General features: G+C 35.4%; 1 protein-coding gene across 4 annotated transcripts in view; it reads left to right on the top strand.

Moving 5' to 3' along the window:
• LOC126811243 (bcl-2 homologous antagonist/killer) overlaps positions 1-23,564 on the top strand; it is an 83,268-nt gene extending 59,704 nt beyond the window's left edge. For all 4 annotated transcript variants that reach the window (XM_056098465.1, XM_056098464.1, XM_056098463.1 and 1 more), the window contains exon 5: positions 13,587-23,564. In XM_056098465.1, the coding sequence (XP_055954440.1) occupies positions 13,587-13,694 (108 nt within the window). In that variant the 3' untranslated portion in view covers positions 13,695-23,564. The remainder of the gene's footprint in view (positions 1-13,586) is intronic.
• Positions 23,565-23,766: the final 202 nt, after the last annotated feature.

Below are 23,766 nucleotides of genomic sequence, written 5' to 3'. Positions count from 1 at the left end.
AACTTGAAATGTATGCTTATAACCCAAAGATCTTGGTTCCTTTCGATATTCGTGCATATCGGAACGTAACTTCCTGAATTATGGCCCCTGATTGTACGAAAAATCGTGTTTTTAGCTTGTGGACCCTTTAGAGGTCATAATTTTTATCTGATTTAAAAAAAACAATTTTTATATCACCGTTACACCCTAAGGACGACTGAGTTCGAATTTCGTGAAAATCAGCCCAAAACTGACAGACAAAATGGCCGCCGTTCGTTCTCAAATAGCGTAGAAATATGGTATATCAAGGTTGTGGACCCTATAGAGGTCACAATTTTTATCCGATTTTGTTGAAACTTAAAATGTAAGTTTATAACCCAAAGATCTCAGTTCCTTTCGATATTCGCGCATATCGGACCTTAACTTCCTGAATTATGACCCCTGATTGTACGAAAAATCTCGTTTTTAGCTTGTGGACCCTATAGAGGTCATAATTTTTATCCGATTTAACAAACCGTTTTAGTATATCACCGTTACACCCTAAGGACGACTGAGTTCGAATTTCGTGAAAATCAGCCCAAAACTGACAGACAAAATGGCCGCCGTTCGTTCTCAAATAGCATAGAAATATGGTATATCAAGGTTGTGGACCCTATAGAGGTCACAATTTTTATCCGATTTTGTTGAAACTTGAAATGTAAGTTTATAACCCAAAGTTCTCAGTTCCTTTCGATATTCGCGCATATCGGACCGTAACTTCCTGAATTATGGCCCCTGATTGTACGAAAAATCACGTTTTTAGCTTGTGGACCCTATAGAGGTCATAATTTTTATCCGATTTAAAAAAACGTATTATTATATCACCGTTACACCCTAAGGACGACTGAGTTTGAATTTCGTGAAAATCGGCCCAAAACTGACAGACAAAATGACCGCCGTTCGTTCTCAAATAGCGTAAAAATATGGTATATCAAGGTTGTGGACCCTATAGAGGTCACAATTTTTATCCGATTTTGTTGAAACTTGAAATGTAAGTTTATAACCCAATGATCTCGGTTCCTTTCGATATTCACGCATATCGGACTGTAACTTCCTGAATTATGGCCCCTGATTGTACGGAAAAATCACGTTTTAGCTTGTGGACCCTATAGAGGTCATAATTTTTATCCGATTTAACAAACCGTTTTAGTATATCACCGTTACACCCTAAGGAAGACTTAGTTCAAATTTCGTGAAAATCGGACCAAAACTGACAAAATGGCCGCCCATGTATATCAAGGTTTTGGACCCTATAGAGGTCACAATTTTTATCCGATTTTGTTGAAACTTGAAATGTAAGTTTATAACCCAAAGATCTCAGTTCTTTAGATATTCATGCATATCGGACCGTAACTTCCTGAATTATGGCCCCTGATTGTACGAAAAATCACGTTTTTAGCTTGTGGACCCTATAGAGGTCATAATTTTTATCCGATTTAAAAAAACGTATTATTATATCACCGTTACACCCTAAGGACGACTGAGTTCGAATTTCGTTTTTAGCTTGTGGACCCTATAGAGGTCATAATTTTTATCCGATTTAAAAAAACGTATTATTATATCACCGTTACACCCTAAGGACGACTGAGTTTGAATTTCGTGAAAATCGGCCCAAAACTGACAGACAAAATGGCCGCCGTTTGTTCTCAAATAACGTAAAAATATGGTATATCAAGGTTGTGGACCCTATAGAGGTCACAATTTTTATCCAATTTTGTTGAAACTTGAAATGTAAGTTTATAACCCAAAGATCTTGGTTCCTTTCGATATTTGCGCATATCGAATTGTAATTTCCTGAATTATGGCCCTTGATTGTAGTAAAAATCACTTTCGTTTTAGCTTGTTTTCTATCCATCTCTCGAAAATGTGGGCAGCCGCTGGTTGTCAAAATGACATTACTTCCAGTGAGAATGAAAATGTTAAATTAGTTTTATCAAATCAGAAAATGGCATAAGGCATCGCATGGTGAACATTTTATGAAAATCGAATAATAATTGACACTTTTATAGACCAATACTTTATACTGGAAAACACCATGTTATACTGAATACCGGAAAACACCAGAAAAACGCTAAATACCGGAAAATACCCTAAATTAGTAAATAGGTAACCCGTAGACTGGCACCCTAAATAGGTAACCTGGTAGCCTGGTCCTCTGTGTGCCTTGGTTAGGGTTAGGCTTAAGAATTTGGGGGAGAGGTTTTAAAGTCTCCACATAAGCACTGACCTACAGTACGGCCGTCACGATGGTTTGACGGGACACGATATTACCGTGTTTTTTATCGTGGAATTCCGTGATTTACCGAGTGAACACCGAGCGAATATCGAGTGACATGATAGCACTGCCTCGGTGTTGGAAACACGGTGTGACTCGGTGTTTTAATTAAACCATGCCTCTGATCGTTTATTTTAGGATGAAGTACATGTAGAGCTATACATTGTTATTATAGATCACTTAATGTGTTGGTAGCTACGTGTGAAGATTGGCGTACGCGTTTCTTTGATCTGTTGTATCATGGACCGTATATAGGGTTATATCACAGGGTAATTCTGTTATTTAAACCCGGGTATTGTCATCTTTTAAACAGAAATATGCTTATACCGATACATTATTACTTCATTAATATGTTCGACATTTGTAAGACTTGCATCGATGGACCATTACAAATTCAATCAAATTACTGAAAAATTATAACATGACACCAATATATGCTAGTCTTACCGGGGGCGTAGATTTATCCATCTAAATAGTAATTCACATACTGATAAATAATTCTGGTTTAAATCACAAATAAATTAAAAGCCTTTGTCTCCTGATATGTAATCACACAAAGTCAGAATTCACCGTCAACAAGTTTATGGAACTTTGCTGAATACATGTACATTGACACGTATCAGTCCGATAATACCTTGCTGACGTTTTCATTTCGGCACCATAGAGTCTGGTAGATGCATACTGTCAATCAAGGTTCCACAATGAGAACTGACACGTGACATGAAAGGAAATCGACTGACAGAACATAGACGCCCCTTTAACAACAAATTATTACCTTGTTGTAGTCTTGTGCTCGTGGACAATATGACTTTTATTGTTAATTGTCAGTAGTAATAATTACATATTTTCAAAAGAGATGTCGATTTCTTTTTGATTATACATGTAGCTTCAGTCCATTCAATTACCTGTATTTATTACTCAAATGGTTTCTTAATTAGCAGAATGTGAAAATAAAGAAAACAAAGTTACACTTAAAATATGACTACGGTAACCAAGAAGTTATTCGTCGCGATTTCACGGGGTTGTTAGGATTCGACCGGACCCCCACCCAATCCGCTACATGTAATACCAATTTGTAACGAGTAATTGTGATTACTCTGTTACGGTAAAACTCGTATTTTTTTTTTTAAAATCGCTACAGGCTTTAAGGTTCACGCATGCAGAGCTTATGAACAAAATGATGTTTAGTCATTTGCAGTTGACATATTCTACCTTAAACCGGTGGAAATCATTTCATTATATTGTGCACAAACGTCATTCCTTAAATAGCCCCACGCCCCTTTAACAACTGAATTTTCTGTTAGACCATTTATTCTACACTCTTTGATGTGCTTTCTAGATTAATTAATTTCATAACTATTGAAGAGGACCAGTTGGTTGTTTATATTGTTTTATTTACCTAACGATCAACGATAAGTTCACCAATGTTTTTGTAATAAAGTAGACCCGTATTGTTTGCTGATTGACTTTATCCCATGATTTAAAAAATTGGCGATGGTTAATATTGGGTCAACAATAATTCCTTAAATTGCGCCGGAGCCCCTTTTACATAAACGGAATTCGCATTTTATAAGACGGCGATTATTCGTACATGTATGTCGGGCCAAAAGGTCATTTCTTAAATAGTACGAACCTCCCTTTAACACTCCCTTTAACAAGAGAAATTGGAATGATATGTTTCGGCATGATAAATAATGTTAAAACTAATCGTTAATCTATTTTCCGTACACGAAACTAAACAACTCCAAATATAAGGAAACATTGTCGTGAATTTATCAGTTAGATTTTCGGCTGATATCTTTTACCGCTTACAAAATGTACATTATTAAACATTTACGCAATATGTAAAAAGTATTTACCTTACCTTTTATACTCATATTGTAGATGTTAAATATCCTTAATAATTATCACAGGCAAATATAAAAATAATACCAATCCAAATTAATTTCCTTTTGCATATAAGCTTGCATATATAATCAACTTGGAATGCCAAAATTTAAATCGTAACGCATTGTGGTCTAAACGGTATCATAAATTATAAAATAAACCATAAATCAATGGACCTGTTGTAAGGTGAACACTGCATGGTTTCTGGCAACTTTGGGTCTTTGCGGCATAATGTAGTCTTGACCAATAAAAACAACAAACTGGCTACGTGCGATTTTATTCTTTGATCTTGGATCCAAGGGACATTTCTGTTATTCAAACCAATCTGCACGAGAATGACAACATACAAGTTGACAGTTATCATTGATTTGGGGTTCATGTGGAATAGATTCTTCCATCGAAATACAGTTATTCTTTTCTAAAATAAAACGAGTGCCTTGGATTTTTGCGTGGATTTGATAGCGGTTATAATTAACTAATATTCTCTTACATCGGAGACTTGTGTCGCGTTCATTTCATTTTTACGGTAAGTACGAACTTATGTCTGATTTGAAAGCGCTTTCGAACCCCGTTGCAAGTTCTATTTGTCTTATTTCTATTTGTAAGACCGGTAACCCAAATACCGTTATAGTTTGCAATTTAAAAGTCTATCTTTGCCGTGATTCGAGAGTAGTTCTTAACTATAAACTCATAATATAGTAAATATGCAAAACAATTTGAACACGGCATAAATATCTAAACTGTGTAATACATGTATAGTCTTACGTGTCCTTCAAAGTGTACTAGACATGCAGCTTTACATGACTGGTTGGAAATGTAACTGCATATATCGTGCAGAATATGTGAACACGCATGTTCTACTTTTAACTATACAACGTGACCTAATGCGTCCGTATTATTAACGAAAATATTCAACATTCATAACATAGTGGCTGTATATCGTTTTGACATCGATTGTTTATGACAAATAAATACTGTTAATTATGCATGTAAAATTAAACCGAGGCCTACCGTGTCGCACGACTATCGTGGCACACGATAGCGACTGCTACACCGAGTTATTTATCGTGGCAATATCGTGGCGTTATCGTGGCAATTTTCAACAAAAAACGACACGATAATCGTGTTTCATCAAAGCGTCGCGGCGGGTGTACTGTAGGATGATGAAAAATTAGTTCGTGATATTTCCTAGTTTTATTAAAAATACATACATAGAGTTAGTTTCCGGTTTATAGTATAGCCCTTCTCCAGGTTACCTATTTAGGGTGTTTTGCGATATTTAGTGTGTTTTGCGGTATTTAATGTTTTTCCGTTTTTTTCTGGTATTCAGTATAACATGGTGTTTTCCGGTATTTTTCTGTACCGGTGTTTTCCTGTAGTTTTCTGGTACAGTGCACTCTGGCACATCCGACCTCTGATCACTCCGGCACTCTGTTACATCCGACACCATTGTCATGTCCCGATTTATTTCCTTATTACTTCAGCCAAAAAATCTCTGTTTAATTCGACCTCTGTACGTTCCGGATTACGACATCAATCAGCCGTCCCATCATACGATTTCCATTGAATCAACACCGTATAATCCGGCCTTCAATCGGTGGGTGTGAAGCAAACACTTACCGATCAATTATCCGTGAGATTAAAACTGGATGGGTGTGAAGCCACAAAAGACTAACAAGCAATCACCAATCAATTATCTGTGAGATTAAAACTCGCTACCATGGGTTTTTGTTGATTACTTTGATAATTTCAATCTCTTGTACGACAGTTGTGACAAATACTCAAGAATATCCACGAATTTTCTCCCGAATTCACAGTCTTAAAAATATTACTAGCACCTGTTGGAAACATTCGTTGCGCTGCCGATTGAACCTGAATAACCTATAAGTTTGGTCACCCTACGGATCTCTTTGAACCGTGTGACGACGACCTGGGGATGCTCGATTCACAGTCCGGAACATCCCGAATCGACAGAATTGCAATCGAGTGACGCGGAATTCAGTCCCGTCACAGTTCTGTCAGTCACAACAACGGAGGTGGTGTGAGTAGAATTGTGACGTAATTAAACATGACGAACAGGTTTCGGCTGCATGGTTGGATGAGATATTTATATATCCAGTCGACGCATGCGTTGTAGCCCGAAGTACCCATTTTGGGATTGAGAGAATTCAATTCTGGAACGTTCAATCGAGTACGCCCATTATCAATGAACACGTGATAGTAAAGACAAGACTGCGATCAACTGAAGACGGCGAAGAAGATAAATTAACGACTGCGCATGTCTATACAACTTTTACCTATAGCTATCACAAAGTATGGAAACACATTAATGACATAATGAATTGACAAACACCACATATTTCCCCTCTTCGAATAAAGATAGTCATCAACTTAGAAATAAACCTTTCAATTATATCTTGTATGTTTATATACTATTTAAGTAATTCTAATACTATTAAGTTTAACATCATTTTATCTCGCATGATTCATCTTGTATGTACATCATTATCATTAGGTTTATCTAGTATAGTCCTTCAAATAACTAGGTGCATGGCGAATTCTTCTAGGATATCTTGGTACATTTTCTACAACATTATAATCATTGTTTCTATCCTGTACATTCACATTTTCAAAATTATCATTAAAATCTGGTTCTACAATTTCACCACCATATCTGAACTTTACAATATCATTTGTATGCCATTTCTTACCATTACCTACAGTAACTATATCACCATTAATATCAATAATCTCTGTAGGTTCTGAATAATGTGCACTTAATTTATGTCTATTACCAGATAAATTCTTAATCCTAATTCTGATCCTATCTCCTACTTTATAATCAACCTTTTTAACACTATGCTTATTATCATAATACTGTTTCATTTTAGACTGTTTATTAGATACAAATTCAATCAGATCATTATTCTTTTTCTCAACATTATTCATACATGGTTTTAACATTGAGAGTTTTGTACGCATCTCTCTCCCCGTCATTAAATAAAAAGGAGAACAATTAGTAGTTGAGTACTACTAGGTAATAGTACCTAATACAATTCTAAGAGCATTTGTCCATGATAATTTATCTTTAACATTTGTCTGAATTAAAGATTTAATAGTACCATTTAGTCTCTCAATAGCTCCATTTGCTTCTGGATGGTAATTCGGTGAATGAATATGTTTAATGTTTAAACTGCAAAAAATTAGTAAACTCATGGCTTATAAATTGTGGTCCATTATCAGTAGTCAAAGTTTTGGGAATACCCCATACAGAAAATAATCGTTCTAAAAACTGAATAATTATTGTGGAAGTTATTGAATCAGTCATTAAAGATTCTGACAACTTAGAATAATAGTCAATGTGATTTACGAGATATCGCGAACCTTGTGGGTCACTTTCAAAAGGTCCCTGAATGTCTATGGCTAAATCAGTCCACGGCCCTTTAGATGGATTACGTGGTTTTAATGGAGCAACATAACGTTTAGACGATTTATCGCTATCCGCGCACATATAACATGAATTCACAAAATTTTCAACATGTTTATCGATACCTGTCCAGTATGCGACTGAACAAAGATTTTGTTAGTCTTAACAATACCAGGATAACCAGAATGAGCTAATTCTAGAACTTGACGTTGTAAACTATCAGGAATTACAGTTCGTTCATTACGACCGATACATGAATCACCAAACACAAACAATTCGTCTTTGATAAAATAATAAGGAAGAACATTATCTGGGATTTTCTTCTTATCAGGCCATGATGTATTTAAAAAATGTAATACTTGAGATAAAACTTCATCTTTCTTTGTTTCTAAAGCTACTAATTCTGGTGAAACATTGATAGATTCACTGGTCAGCGAATAACACAAATTTACTTCATCTACTGAAACATCACTTAGTTCGTTATCAACAGTCGGAATAGCTGGAATAGAGAGTAATCTAGACAGTGCATCTGCTATGACGTTGGAAGATCCCTTTTTGTAAACCATAGAAAAATTATACTCTAACAAAAGAACGGCCCATCTGGCAATGCGAGCAGGTTTATGACCGGGGGAGTTCTCGGATGACTGTAGTAATGTTATTAACGAACTATGGTCGATTACTAATTTAAATGATCTGCCTTTAAGGTATCTATCCCATTTTTTAACTGCCCATGTGCACGCTAATGCCTCCTTTTCGCCGATACTGTATTTCCGTTCGTAGTCGTTAAGCGTTTTTGATGCGAAAGCTACCGGTCGGATGTGTCCATCTTCTTGCATCTGAGATAATTCTGCGCCTAATGTGTAGTTAGAAGCATCGCAGGAAACATAAGTTTCAAGATCTGGTCTGTAAAAAGCTAATACTGGGGGCGAAGTGAATAACCTTTTCAGCTGTTTGAAAGCAGTGTCCTGTTCACAAGTCCATTCCCATTTCTGATTAAGTCGAGTAAGTTTACGGAGTGGTTCTATAACATTAGCAAAATTTCTTATGAAGTGTGAATAGTGGTTGAAAAAACCTAATAAACTTTGAACTTCTTTCTACGTTGAAGGAGCAACAAGATTATTGACTGCATCAATATTTTCTGGGAGCATATGAACACCAGAAGATGATACGGAGAATCCGAGCCAATTTACGTGAGAAACTTTGAAGTAGCACTTTGAAGAACTTAGCGTTAGACCATGTTTCTCAAGACGTTTCAATACATCAACAAGACGTTTATCATGTTGGTCTTCAGTCTCTCCAACAATCAGGATATCATCAAGAAGATTGAATGTTCCTTTGCAACCGGTTAGAATGATGTCCATCATCTTTTGAAAAGATCCAGGAATATCGGCTAAACCAAATGGAGAAGTCTTGTATCTGTACAAACCAAATGGAGTTGCAAATGTCGTAAGTTCTTGAGTTTCAGGTTTCAGTGGAAGTTGGTGGTAAGCTTCATTCATATCCAACTTTGTAATGAAATCAGCTTTCTTAATTGAACCTATAAGCGTCTCGATATTCGGTAGAGGATACTTCACAGGAATAATGTTTTTATTGACACTGCGTAGGTCAACACACAACCGAAGTTTATTGTTCTTTCTACGACTAAGTACGACAGGACTAACCCATTCGGAATGATCCATTTCCATAATAATGTCTTTTCGAAGCAGCTGATCAATTTCCTCTTTAAATTCTTTTTCTAATGCAAAGGGGATTGGTCTGGGTTTGTGAGCAACTGGAATAAAATCTTCTTTAAGTATGGACTGGTGCTGAAACTTTTGAGCTTTGCCAAGACCATTGAACACTTTCGGGAATTCTTGTTTTAAGTCATCAAAACATGAAATTCTATTGACTATAACACTTTGGTCTTCTATAGCTATTTGGGAAGTAGCAGGCTGGACACAAATATTCATACGTAAGGATGCTATCAAATCTAAACCAAGCAATGGATCTCCTGATGAAACAACATAAAATTTACAAAGGCAATGTCGATCTTTAAAGCTGACAGGTAAGGTAACAACACCAACAACATCTATGAATGACTGGTTATAACTTCTAAGGTAAGTATCTGGACGGGTAAGTATAACATCACTGAAATATCTATCATATATAAACTTATTTATAATTGAGATTGGAGAACCTGTATCTACTTGCATTGTAACTGGAATAGAATTCAGAATAACTTCGCAATCTAATTTCCGCTTGGCACCATTAGTCACTGTCAACACTGTAAATTCATCAGTCATCAGATCAACTGGTGGATGGCTGTCATGTTGAACTGGTTCATAATAATCTGATGAAGCCATAAAATTAACTTGTCGGCTTGATGCGCTACAAACTCGAGCAAAATGACCATATTTTGAACAATTACGATACTGGGCTTTGTGTTGAAAACTACCACAACGGAAACAATAGCTTTGTGAATAAGATTGAGCAGGTTGTGACTGATTGCGTTGTTGTGGTTTGATTGGTAATCGATACTGAAATCTATTTGGTTGAATTGACGGATATCTCGGTCTAGTCTGGCTAAAAGAGAAATTATTACGACACTTACGAGCTTCAGTCTAATATTCTATTCTATTTGTGGGTTTATATTTGCAAGGACAACATCAGTAAAGGCTTTAACAATATTTATTCATCGGCATGGCGGAACTGTACATCTCAATATCAACTGCGCATGTCTATACAACTTTTACCTATAGCTATCACAAAGTATGGAAACACATTAATGACATAATGAATTGACAAACACCACAGAGTGATCAGACCTTGGATGTGACAGAGTCCACTGTAGTGAGTAACATTGCACCTGGGCAAAAAAAAATTGGGAAATAACTGAGACTTGTATTGTTGTAATCGAATTGACTACCCGTTCCAGAAGTTTAAAATACGGATCATTTCATTTTCTTATTTTAAAACTTGAAAGATATTTCTATAGTTCAAAGGGCTAGAATAAAGTCACCTGGCTGGGACAGCGGGTGTTTCCATATATCAGACAAAATCAAAACCATGCTATGGACAATATTGCGCAAACATGAAACCCCCCAAAATGTCAGAAACTATTTGAATATAACATATTGAATAGGTTTTATATCGGAGAATTTACTTCCCCCCCCCCCCCCATTACTACGACACTTACGAGCTTCAGTCTAATTACCCCAGACCACTTGAATTAGGTTAAAAGGTGAATTATCGATATAATTAACGGCGATGGCTATATGATCTGGATATCTGCCTACGTTTTAAATATTAGGTTGCTAAGCTTTAACGTAGCAAGTATTAAAACGGGCTGAAGTGTGAAGTCGAGTCAACTAATAGACTGCTAAAATATAACGAGAACCATTCCTCCTGGCCAAAAGGTAATCTAAATATAGAAAGATATTGCTGAGACCGTATTGCTGAAACCAGATTTTACTTTCCGTTGCAGAAGTTTCTGAAAAATCATTCAAGTGGTTTAAAACCCAGAAGAATCAGAAAATGGCTGGAAAAATGCCGAGAAAATACCGAACAATAAACTGAGATAACTTATAATGAATCTTATATTTTTGGAATCGGATTGACCTCAGCTATTCGAATATTTAGATCAAGTTTGTAAGTTTTAAAAATTAAGATAAACATAAATGTCGTGCAATTAACCTTCAGAATAGGAAACCAATTCACGAAACGGCGGCTTATTCCGAGTATTTCCAAGCCGTTAATGCAGATTTTTCACTCGTAGATAACTTTGTCGAGTTAAATGAATCAATCTACTTTCATTCCAAATATCATGAAAATCGTGCTTTGTTCCATCATTTCTCCAAGGGGAGACATGCTTTAAGTTAAATGGATCAGGTCTACTTTTATTCTCTAGCCTGGAGCTCAGGTGTTTGATCCCTGCATTGGCCGAGAAAGTTCATCAGGATCTTCCGACGTGGTTTCCCCTTGTCGGTGGTGCAGAACGGAGGGCCTGACAAGGACAGCTGTCTAGTCCTTCGGATGAAACGGAAAACCAAGGTCCCGTGTATATATTGGAATGCATGTAAAAGATCCCCTTGCAGTTGGAATTCGATATAAGAGTAAGCGATAGTGCCGCTGCCCGGGCAAAATTTCCCTCATAGCACACTGTATTCCGTATGCCCGTCTTCGTTAGCCCAGTATAGGAGTAGGACGTTAAACCCCATTTCATTTATTCCAAATTTCATGAAAATCGTGCTAATATTAAAGAAGTTGTCAAATTCGTTTTTACTTCCGAAATGAATGTCAATGACGTTCGAAAATAGCAGATTGTAAATAAATGTTTCAAAGTACCCAAAGAAATATGAATATGTAAAATAGGTCAAATATTCACAAAGTTACAGCTATATAGGTTAATTCTTTCGTCATTAACATTTGGTGATTTCGGATTTGTGAAGCGTTTCGAAAATATGTATATCAAAGTCAACATCCCTTCTGGGAGACAGGTTAAATATTTAGAAAGATCCAAAGATTAGATTCATGGATATAAGCTTGACAGAATCTTAAGAAAGAAATTGTCGTGTAAACAACTTTGTCGGCTCGAAAAATGTCAAAGTGGAAATTCGAAATTTTAAAATTTTGAAATACCAAAAATTTGTCCCAGATCCGGGCTATTCAGAAATGTAATAATTTCTGTAATAGGAGACAGATTCTCTAAACCACAACCTATTGTGTATATTTTCAAGCCCATTAATGTGTATTTTTCACTATTTTTCATTTTCAATTCAAAATGGCATCCATCATTTGCGAGAAATCAAAATTCTAAGCTCTACATGTTTATGGGCATTCCTTCAAGGATTCGGAAAATATAATTCAATTGTCTGTAACTGTAAGTAAAATATCAAAAAGCCTTAAGGATATTTCACATTTCAAGATGGTGGCACTTCCGGATTGAGGTACAAACAGCATTTTTTGTGTACGAATCAGTAGTGTCGTAGCTAGTACAGAAAAAAAATTTCAAGACAATTTGACCTATATTTAGTCGATTTTTTTGAAAACTTTAATCTTTAATTTCTCCAAGGGGAGATAAGTTAGGGCATTTCTAATGGTATCATTGAAGTTGGGTCAGTGAGATCTACATACATTCCAAATTTCATGAAAATCGCACCAATATTAAAGAAATTGTCAAATCTGTTTTACTTCCGGGACGAAATGTCAATGAAATTCGAAAATCGGAAATAGCAGATTTGAAGTAGATATTTCAAGGTACTCAAAGAAAAAAAAATTAGTAACATAGGTCACATAGTCACAGAGTTATGGTTATGTAGGTCAATTTCTTCGTTCGTAAAATTTGGTGATTTCGGATTCGTAAAACGTTTTGAAAATATATTTAATCAACGTTCGCACACCATTTTTGGGGGGGTAGGTCAAAGTTTCAGAAAGATCCTATGGTTAGCTTTTGAGAAATCTGATTTGCAGAAAATACACACAAAAAATAATAATAATAATCTTAACAAAAACAATAAGCTTTCATATGAAATATGAAAGCTTAATAAGAATAATAATCCGAACAAAACAATAGTGTTTCACACAAGCTACGCAGTGTGAAACCCTAATAATAAGAATTATCTTAACGAAATCAATAGTGTTTCACACTGATATATGTTCTTTGAAGCCTGTGTTCAGGTCACATGAATGTTTCTTTTGGTATACAGGGCTGTATATAAATATTACACAGTCACATAGCATTAATTTTCAAAATTGTGTATAAATGAAAAGAAGTTGACATTTATCTTAAAACAAACAAAAAAACAACCACCAAAACCAATCACAAGTTGTGGTTTTGTTGTGTAGAATATATGGTTTGGTTGGTGTAAAGCTGAAGTAGGTTGATATACATGTACATGAACATATGAAGTCATTTATTGATATCATTAAATACATTAGACACAAATACAAAAACTATTGATCCATCTGTTTGTACTATAAATAGTCTACTTTATTTTTCAGAGAGGAGCATTATCATTTGTCCCTTCGTCAACAGTAGGACAAGTAATATTTGTAGGTGGTTTGGCATGTGTATCAGTTTTAGCTGTTTTTTATTTTAATAGTAACTGATTTTTTATGGTATTTAGAAGAAACAGAATAGTAATAGAGATTAAAAAATATTTTTAAAACTATAATCATAGCCACTGATTCCATCATTGCCAATGAGATCATTCCTCTTACACTGGTGGATGAATGAAATGATAAGATAGAATGAAATTAGAAGAATGATTGAATAGAAACAAAAGTGTATTTTTTAAAAAACAGAATTTATGTTCACCTTGGGGTCAGGCAATTGAAGTGTTGAGTACATGCTTGGTTGATATTTTCTGTTACTAACAAAGTAAACTTTTTTGTCCCCCGCCTTTCGAAGAAAGCAGGAGACTATTAAAATGGGTTCGTCCGTCTGTCTGTCTGTCTTTCTGTCCGTCCGTCTGTCTGTCTGTCCATCCATCACACTTTTGGGACACAATAACTCTCCTTCTAATTGACCTAGAATGTTCAAACTTGGTGTAGGTGTTTATTAGGTCAATGCCTTGATGGAGTTCGAAGATGAGCATTTTCTGCTTAGGGTAAGCAGAGATAAGCAATTTGATTGATTGATGCTTTGGGACACGATAATTTTAGTTCTAATTAAGTGAGAGTGATGAAACTTGGTGTATAGTTTCATTACATCAATACCTTGACTAAGTTCGATAATGAGCATTTTCTGCTCAGGGTAAGCAGAGTGGTAAGCAATTTGATTGGCCGAGACTTTGGAACACAATAACTCTCCTTCTAATTGAGCTAAAATTTTCAAACTTGGTGTAGGTGTTTATTAGGTCAATGCCTTGATGAAGTGTGAAGATGAGCATTTTCTGCTTAGGGTAAGTAGAGATAAGCAATTTGATTGGTTGATGCTTGGGACACGATAACTTTAGTTCCAATTAAGTGAGAGTGATGAAACTTGGTGTATAGTTTTATTACATCAATACCTTGACTAAGTTCGATATTGAGCATTTTCTGCTCAGGGAAAGGCAGATTGATAAGCAATTTGATTGGCTGAGACTTTCGAACACAATAACTCTCCTTCTAATTGAGCTAGAATGTTCAAACTTGGTGTAGGTGTTTATGAGGTCAATGCCTTGATAGAGTGCTAAGATGAGCATTTTCTGCTTATGGTAAGTAGAGATAAGCAATTTGATTGGTTGATGCTTTGGGACACGATAACTTTAGTTCTAATTAAGTGAGAGTGATGAAACTTAGTGTATAGTTTCATTACATCAATACCTTGACTAAGTTTGATGATGAGAATTGTCTGCTTAGGCTAAGGAGCAATAAGCATTTTGATTGGTCAAGACTTTGGAACATAACAACTCTGCTTATAATTGAGGTAGAATGTTTAAACTTGATGTAGATATTCAATGATTAACATATCAAGCTAAAGCTAAGCAGAGATAAGCAATTTCCTTGGTCGATGCTTTGGGACAAGATAACTTTGATTCTATCTGATAGAGAGTGATGAAACTTGGTGTATAGTTAATAATCAGTTTGATTGCCCGAAACTTGAAAAAAATAGATGTGCGATTAATTAATATGTGTCATCTATTTATTTGGGGATTTCAGTGGGGGACATCAGCCTCACTGTTGGCTTGTTGTATTGGAAAAGTAAACCACTTAGACATAAAAAAGCTTTACAAAAGGACTTGATGATACAGGTTCATGCGCTTCAACTTATAATAAGCTGCAAGACATGATCTATCCACCTTGTATGATTTTTTTCTACTTAACAATTCTTGTGATATATTATTGCTCAAATACAAATGATACAAAGATGAATTAAAATTATTTAAATTAATTTGTACGGAATTATTGACATTTGAGTGTTTGTAATGTGAATTATTTTAGATACCAGTAGATGATATTTTAATATGATTATATGTTAATTGCTCTCTACAATTCTAAGAGTAACTTGTTTTCATTTCATTTCAATGCTTAATTTTATTTAGTATCTTATTACTAAATATTAATGAATGTTAATCTGGGTCTCATATTAAATGTTATAAGATTGATCTCAAATCAAAATGTGTATACCAGTAGTATTGTAATACTGTTAGCTCAGTGACAATATACGTCTAGATATATATATATATATACTCATCAAAAGACTGCTGAAGTGGTCACAATAAGATATTATAGCCTACATATCAAACCATGCCACTAACTAAGAAAAATAATTCTGTTGCTTCCATTCCAGAAACATTTTTATAAGCCCACATTTTCATGTGGACGTATATTGTCATCGCCCCTGTTCGTCCGTCCATCGGTCCGTCCACAATTGTTTGTGGACACTCTGCAGGTCACAATTCTTATCCGATTTTGACGAAACTTGAAATATAGGTTTATCTCCAAAAGATCTCGGCTGCTTTCGATATTGGCATGTATCGGATCGAAACTTCATGGATTATGGCCCCTGTTTGTACGAAAAATCACATTTTTAGCTTGTGGACCCTATAGAGATCACAATTTTTATACGCCCACATTTTCATGTGGACGTATTATGCCGTCGCACATTGTCCGTCCATCCACGGTTTGTTTGTGGACACTCTACAGGTCACAATTCTTATCCGATTTTGACGAAACTTGAAATATAGGTTTATCTCCAAAAGATCTCGGCTGCTTTTGATATTGGCATGTATCGGATCGAAACTTCATGGATTATGGCCCCTGTTTGTACGAAAAGTCACGTTTTTAGCTTGTGGACCGACCCTATAGAGGTCACAATTTTTATCCGATTTTGTTGAAACTTGAAATGTAGGTTTATAACCTAAAAATCACGTTTTTAGCTTGTGAACCCTATAGAGGTCATAATTTTTATCCGATTTAAAAAAACGTATTATTATATCACCGTTACACCCTAAGGATGGCTGAGTTCGAATTTTGTGAAAATTGGCCGAAAATTGACAGATAAAATGGCCGCCGTTTGTTCTCAAATAGCGTAAAAATATGGTATATCAAGGTCGTGGACCCTATAGAGGTCACAATTTTTGTTCGATTTTGTTAAAATTTGACATGTAAGTTTATATCCCAAAGATTGTACGAAAAATCACGTTTTTAGCTTGTGGACCCTATAGAGGTCATAATTTTTACCCGATTTAAAAAAAAAAACGTTTTAGTATATCACCATTACACCCTAAGGATGGTTGAGTTCGAATTTCGTGAAAATCGGCCCAAAAGTAACAGACAAAATGGCCGCCCCACGTACTCAAATAGCGTAAAAATATGGTATATCAAGGTTGTGGACCCTATAGAGGTCACAATTTTTATCCGATTTTGTTGAAACTTGAAATGTAAGTTTATAACACAAAGATCTCAGTTCCTTTCGATATTCGCGCATATTGAATTGTAATTTCCTGAATTATGGCCCTTGATAGTAGGAAAAATCACTTTCTTGTTAGCTTGTTCTCTATCCATCTCTTGCAAAATGTGGGCGTATCCTGCCTGGCAGCCGCTGGTTATCCGATTTTGTTGAAACTTGACATGTAAGTTTATAACCCAAAGATCTTGATTCCTTTCGATATTCGCGCATATCAGATTGTAACTTCCTGAATTATGGCCCCTGATTGTACGAAAAATTGCGTTTTTAGCTTGTGGACCCTATAGAGGTCATAATTTTTATCCGATTTAAAAAATGTTTGAATATATCACCGTTACACCCTAAGGATGGTTGTGTTCGAATTTCGTAAAAATCGGACTAAAACTGACCGACAAAATGGCTGCCCCTCGTACTCAAATAGCGTAAAAATAAGATATATCAAGGTTGAGGACTCTCTAGAGGTCACAATTTTATTCTGATTTTGATGAAACTTAAAATGTAAGTTTATATTCCAAAGATCTTGGTTCCTTTTGATATTTGCACATATCGGATCGTAACTTCCTGAATTATGGCCCCTGATTGTACGAAAAATTGCTTTTTGTTAGCTTGCTCTTTATCCATCTCTTGCAAAATGTGGGCGTATCCTGCCTGGCAGCCGCTGGTTATCCGATTTTGTTGAAACTTGACATGTAAGTTTCATGAAACTTGACATGTAAGTTATAACCCAAAGATCTTGGTTCCTTTCGATATTTGCGCATATCGGACCGTAACTTCCTGAATTATGGCCCCTGATTGTACGAAAAATTGCGTTTTTAGCTTGTGGACCCTATAGAGGTCATAATTTTTATCCGATTTAAGAAACGTTTGAATATATCACCGTTACACCCTAAGGATGGTTGAGTTCGAATTTTGTAAAAATCGGACTAAAACTGACCGACAAAATGGCTGCCCCTCGTACTCAAATAGCGTAAAAATAAGATATATCAAGGTTGAGGACTCTCTAGAGGTCACAATTTTATTCTGATTTTGATGAAACTTGAAATGTAAGTTTATAACCCAAAGATCTTGGTTCCTTTTAATATTTGCGCATATCGGATTGTAACTTCCTGAATTATGGCCCCTGATTGTACAAAAAATCGCTTTTTGTTTAGCTTGTTCTCTATCCATCTCTTGCAAAATGTGGGCGTATCCTGTCTGGCAGCCGCTGGTTTATGTATAACTATATATTCTATATTCACGTTCATTAAGTATGTGTGATTCAACTCTATAGACAGTGTGAAGCAACACTTTTTCAAAGAACCAAGATTGTCTTAATCACCAAAGTGTTACATTAGGGGGGGTTGGATGGCCAAATGGTTAGCAGGTGCGTGCTGTATCATAAGGTCTGTCATTGAGTCAACTGGCGGGCTTTCGATTCCCCGATTGTACATGACAAGGAGTAGGGTTGTCTGTCCAACCTTGTGGGTTTTCTCTGGGTCCTCTGGTTTCCTCCCACTGCTAAATATCCCTATGCACAAGCGAATTATTGAAATCAAATTTAACCATGTGTTAGTCCCAAAATGACCTAGTTTGTGTCGAGTGGACGTTAAACCCCATTTCTCTCCCACTTTCTGTCAGCTTATTGTGTGCTAGCTTGACTCGTGGAGCGGTTGTTATTGAAAGTATTTTTAACTGTCTTTATTTTGACTAATAAATAAATATATGAAAATATTATGGTTTACTGTCTAAGCATGTGCAGATTGAGAATAAAGTAAGTTTCCTTTGAGGTATCTCGAAAAGACAGATGTATAATGTTTTTGCAACAAATATTTTTTTTCTGGTAATCGCGACATGTTTTCAAATTGATGTAGGATCATTACTTGCACGGAATCTTTAATACCAATACCATCTTTGATTTTACAATTTTAATATCTAAAAATAGGAACACAGTATTGAATGATTGTGAATATGAGTACTGTTGCATGATAAAATGATTAATTATTAAATGTATATTAAGGTACTAATTACTGCTTATATTAATAAATGAATAATTTATAAGTTATAGTATATCCTAAAGATTATTACCTGTAAATGTATATAATGAATTTAACCTTTTTATAACAATGAACTTTATGGATTGTATCATATTTCAGTTAATATTTCTTTCATTCTACAACAAAATGAATTTTTATATTTTTCATATTTGTTATGTTGATTTTCTATGGAATAAAGATTTGATCTATATTGGTATAAACAAAGTTCATATCTTATTATTAACATAACTTTAATTCCTGATTAAATGATCCAAATAGTAGGGTGTCAAACAGCTGTACATTTTCTACTTTTTCATGCCAAGAACAAGCTTCCAGTCCTACTCATTCTTTCTTCTTGTGCTAAGAAGCTTATGTATCTCATGAAAAATGTCACGACCTTCCATCTTCAAAACTGTTCTGTCTCTTAGAGCTGCATCTCCCAGGTAACAAACTTATTGTATTGTCATTTTTTAAGCCAATTGCCAACTGCTCCAACTCTGCAGGTTTCAAAAGCTGGGGGTACAATTAACATTCCTGTGGATTTGTGAGCTTTATATCCAGGGATAATGTAAGCAAACAGAGTGCATGTAACAGATAACTTAGTACTCTCCAAATTTATCTGAGTTAACCAGTTGAATGCGCTTCTTTGAGGAATATTATTCCCTATTTTATGGCTTGTGCCACTTGACACCCTGCAATCATTTATTTCATTGTTAATCTTTGATTATGTTCTTCTGTATTATTTAATGTGTAAACCTTTACTAGTATTTTATTTTTACTAAACCCCCCAAAATAGTGCTAAATATTTGTTTTAATTTGACTAAAATTTGTAAAATAGATGAACAGTAACATAGTTATAAATATATTTTTTTATGTATGAATCGATTATTTCTAATGTATTCTAGCATATTATTTCTAATGTATTCTAGCATGTTGCTGAGAAAAATAATTATTTTTTTAATGACAGGCAAAAAAATCTTCCTTTTGTTCTGAAAAATGGTAGATACAACCACAAGACTACATTTTTATACGCCAACATTGAAATGTGGTCGTATAGTTTGTTCTACCGGCCGGTTAAAGTTAATATCCGATTGACTTTATACACGGTGTTTAATGTCATGAGATGAAGAACCTACTGATTTTCAGCGGTTTCCGATAATTATGGCCCTTGATCACTTCAAAATATCTTCTGGATGCTCTAGAGGCTAAAGATAATATCTGATTGACTTTAAAAATTTATACACAGTGTTTAAGGTCATGAGATTGAGAAGCAATTTTGGATAATTACAGCGATTTTGGATAATTACTGCCAGAGTTATGGCCCTTGGTCACTATGAAAAATCTTATGGACACTCTAGAGGCTAAAGTTAATATCCGATTGACTTTAAATTTATACGCAGTGTTTGAGGTCATGAGACGAAGAATCCTATTAATTTTCAACGATTCCCGATAATTACTGCCAAAGCTATGGCCCTTGATTAGTTTGAAAAATCTTGTGATGCTCTAGAGGCTAAAGTTATCATCCGATTGACTTTAGATTGATACACAGAGTTTAAGGTCTTGAGACGAACAAGTATATTGATTTTCAATGAATTTTGATAACTTGAACAGCTAAATCCATGATATTAAATGTTTCGTATACTGAACGCTAGCATGGGGCAGAACTTTATAAAAGCCAAACAAATTCTAATGATTTTCTGATAATTACTTAATGAGTTGTTACTCTTAATCAGATTTTAGTGTATTATTATTATAAATGTTTCATTACAGAAAAAAGTAAAAATATGCGACAACGTTTGTTGTCTGCCTGGATGATTTAGCTGCGGTGAGTGTATGTTTCGTTGCCTGGCAACCTATCTTTTTAATTATTTGCTGCAAGACCGGGTAATTTATTTGTTAAATAGTAGTTTCAAAATAAAAAGATTATGTCTAGTAGACCTGTACATTTGAGGGAGCAGGTTCTCTTAATTATACTGAACAATGTCAATCTGATAAGATCTGGGATTAATTAGATAAATTGTAGAGTATCAATTGGAAAATAACAAGCTGAAAGTTCCATGAAGATAACTCTTTGTTTTTCCCGGAGTAATTAAATTAAGGTAAAGCATTGATGGTAATTTCTATACCCTGAAACTAAGCTTTAGAAGATATTGTATATATACTCTTCAAAAAAAAGTAGGGGATATTCAGAAACAATACAAAACTGCGGAAATGCACTGCTGTTTTTATTAGAGGTAACCAGTGTATGTTAATAACAGGCCAGTTGCCTACACATGAACATAGAGAGTTCATATGGGCGGCTTATCTGACAACCCCATTTCACTAGCAAAGAGATACTGTCAAAAGTGAAAATGGACGTTTTTGAATTTTGTCTTCCTCAGACATTCAGCAATTCGTCGTGGCATGCTCCTAATCAACCGTCCAATCACGATTTGGGTCAATCTGACCCACTCCTCTTGCAGTGCCACGGCCAGTTCTTGCAGTGTTGTCGGTTGACATTGACGTCGACGAACACGTCTCCCGATTATGTCCCAGACATGCTCTATAGGGGAAAGTTCAGGGCTCATGGGTGACCAAAACATATGGACAATATGGTGACGCTGGAGGTAGTCATTCACGACACGAGCGTGGTGGGCACAGGCATTATCATCTTGAAAGATGAAACGTCGACCTGCACATTGAGCAAAGGGCAGAACTATCGGTACCAGGATGTGGTCATGGTAGTACACACCAGTGACCCTTCCTTGAACGATATGCAAGTCCGTTCTGCCAGTCATGGTGATTCCTCCCCACACCATAACAGACCCACACCCGAATATGTCATGCTGTCTGACGTTAACATGACACTCATTTACACGCCTCCAAACGCGAGCACTTATATCGGTGAAATCCAGAGTAAATCTGAACTCATCTGAGAACATTACACGTGCCCATCAACGATTACTCCAATTTCTATGCTGCCTACACCATTCATGCCTGTTTGCCATGTGCTGGCGAGTTAATGGAGGCACAACACGCGGATGTCGAGCATGTAAATGGGCTGCATGTAGCCGATTTCTAATCTTTTGGGGTGTAACTCGAATTCCTGATTGGTCGTTTGTCCTCGATTTCACAGGACCTGTGTACGAATGTATCGATCCTGGGCTTGTGTAGTGGCTATAGGACAACCTGAATGAGGTCTATCATTAGCATTGTGTGTTTGTTGGTACCAGTTCCACAGTCTGCTGATCATAAACTGTGACACATTAAGCATGTTGGCTACTGCTCGCTGTGTAGAACCCATTTGAAGCATGCCAATAGCAGGTAGACTTTCATGTTGAAGACGTCTCATTGCAAATAAAACGCAACACACTGAAGCAAAGATACTCTAAACAGTAAATCTTATGCAAGAACCAATAGGAAAGCAAACATGGGTAGGATAAACCAACACACGGTAGTTTTCATCAACCCTTCCTTGAAGTGTCAAATTTGTCAATGAACCCCTCCCACTTGTATGGCGCTATTGCGTGTCGCAAGTGCAGCTCAGTGGTTCTGTTGGGGGCGATAAGTTCTTCATCTGTGAACATACTCTCAAAGCATGTCAATGACTATTTATCATATCACAACCTGCATAGGTATTTGCATTTCAATATCCCCTACTTTTTTTGAAGAGTATATTAGTGGGATAACTTTCTGTAAACTACACCTTGATGTGGATTAGGAGAATGAATAGCTATAGGTCATTTGTTAAATACATGTACATATAGTCCTGGAAATCAAAAAGCACCATGATGACAAATTTATCAAATCTTTACAATTTGAAGATTACCACCAGTATAATATTATGAAGAAATTGGTTGTAAAATAGTATGATTTAGGAATAATATGACATCTTTCCCACCCATTTCATCGGAAATACGAATGAGCAAAATTTTGGAAGGTGATCAAATGAATGATTTATTATGCATTTATCTTTGCAACAACTACTAACAATTGCCTTATTTTTACTTCTACAGATTGGAAATGGGCAGCTCATATTTAGTCCTCCAATTATATTACAGACAGATGACTATTTTTTATATAACATCATAATTGGTGATGTTTATTGACATTTGATTGTTTAGTATGTAACTTTTAATATTGTATTATAGTCCTTTTCATATGACAGTGCGATTATGACATTACATGCTGCATGATTTCAGTATAATAACTGAAACAGAATACTGTATTGTAAAATAAATTAATTCAAGCAAGAAATTAATACATGTACATGATTGTAACCCATTGTTAATTGCATTTAATTCAAGTCCTGTCTATCAGCAGTATATTCAAAATTAACATAACAATGATGTATTTCACTGATTGATAGAGCTATCTCAACTGATAATGTATTCTTTTCTGACAGGTTACTATTAATAGTATGCTACGGAACTGTATTACATTGACTCTGGAAGCATGTTGATATAGTAATTTTAAAATAGAGACATTAATTTCATGATGCATTAGTTTGTTGTTTTACAGTTGATCTACATGTATGTAGTGATTGGAGTATAATAATATTAAATGATGAATAAAGTGTTGATAAATTGTATAAAATTGTGTTATTATACACCCACTTTAAAATGTGGTCGTATATTGTCGTCACATACGTACAGCGCCCACAAACTCTAGAGTCTAAAGTTAATACCTGAATGAATTTAAATTTATACATAGTGTTTAAGGCATGAGTCGAAGAATCCTGTTGATTTTCAGCAGTTTCTAATAATTACTGCCTGGGTTATGGCCCTTGATCACTTTG

This window comes from Patella vulgata, chromosome 2 (genome assembly GCF_932274485.2).
Source record: "Patella vulgata chromosome 2, xgPatVulg1.2, whole genome shotgun sequence".
Classification (NCBI taxonomy): domain Eukaryota; kingdom Metazoa; phylum Mollusca; class Gastropoda; family Patellidae; genus Patella; species Patella vulgata.
This window is presented reverse-complemented; position numbering and strand designations above follow the sequence as displayed.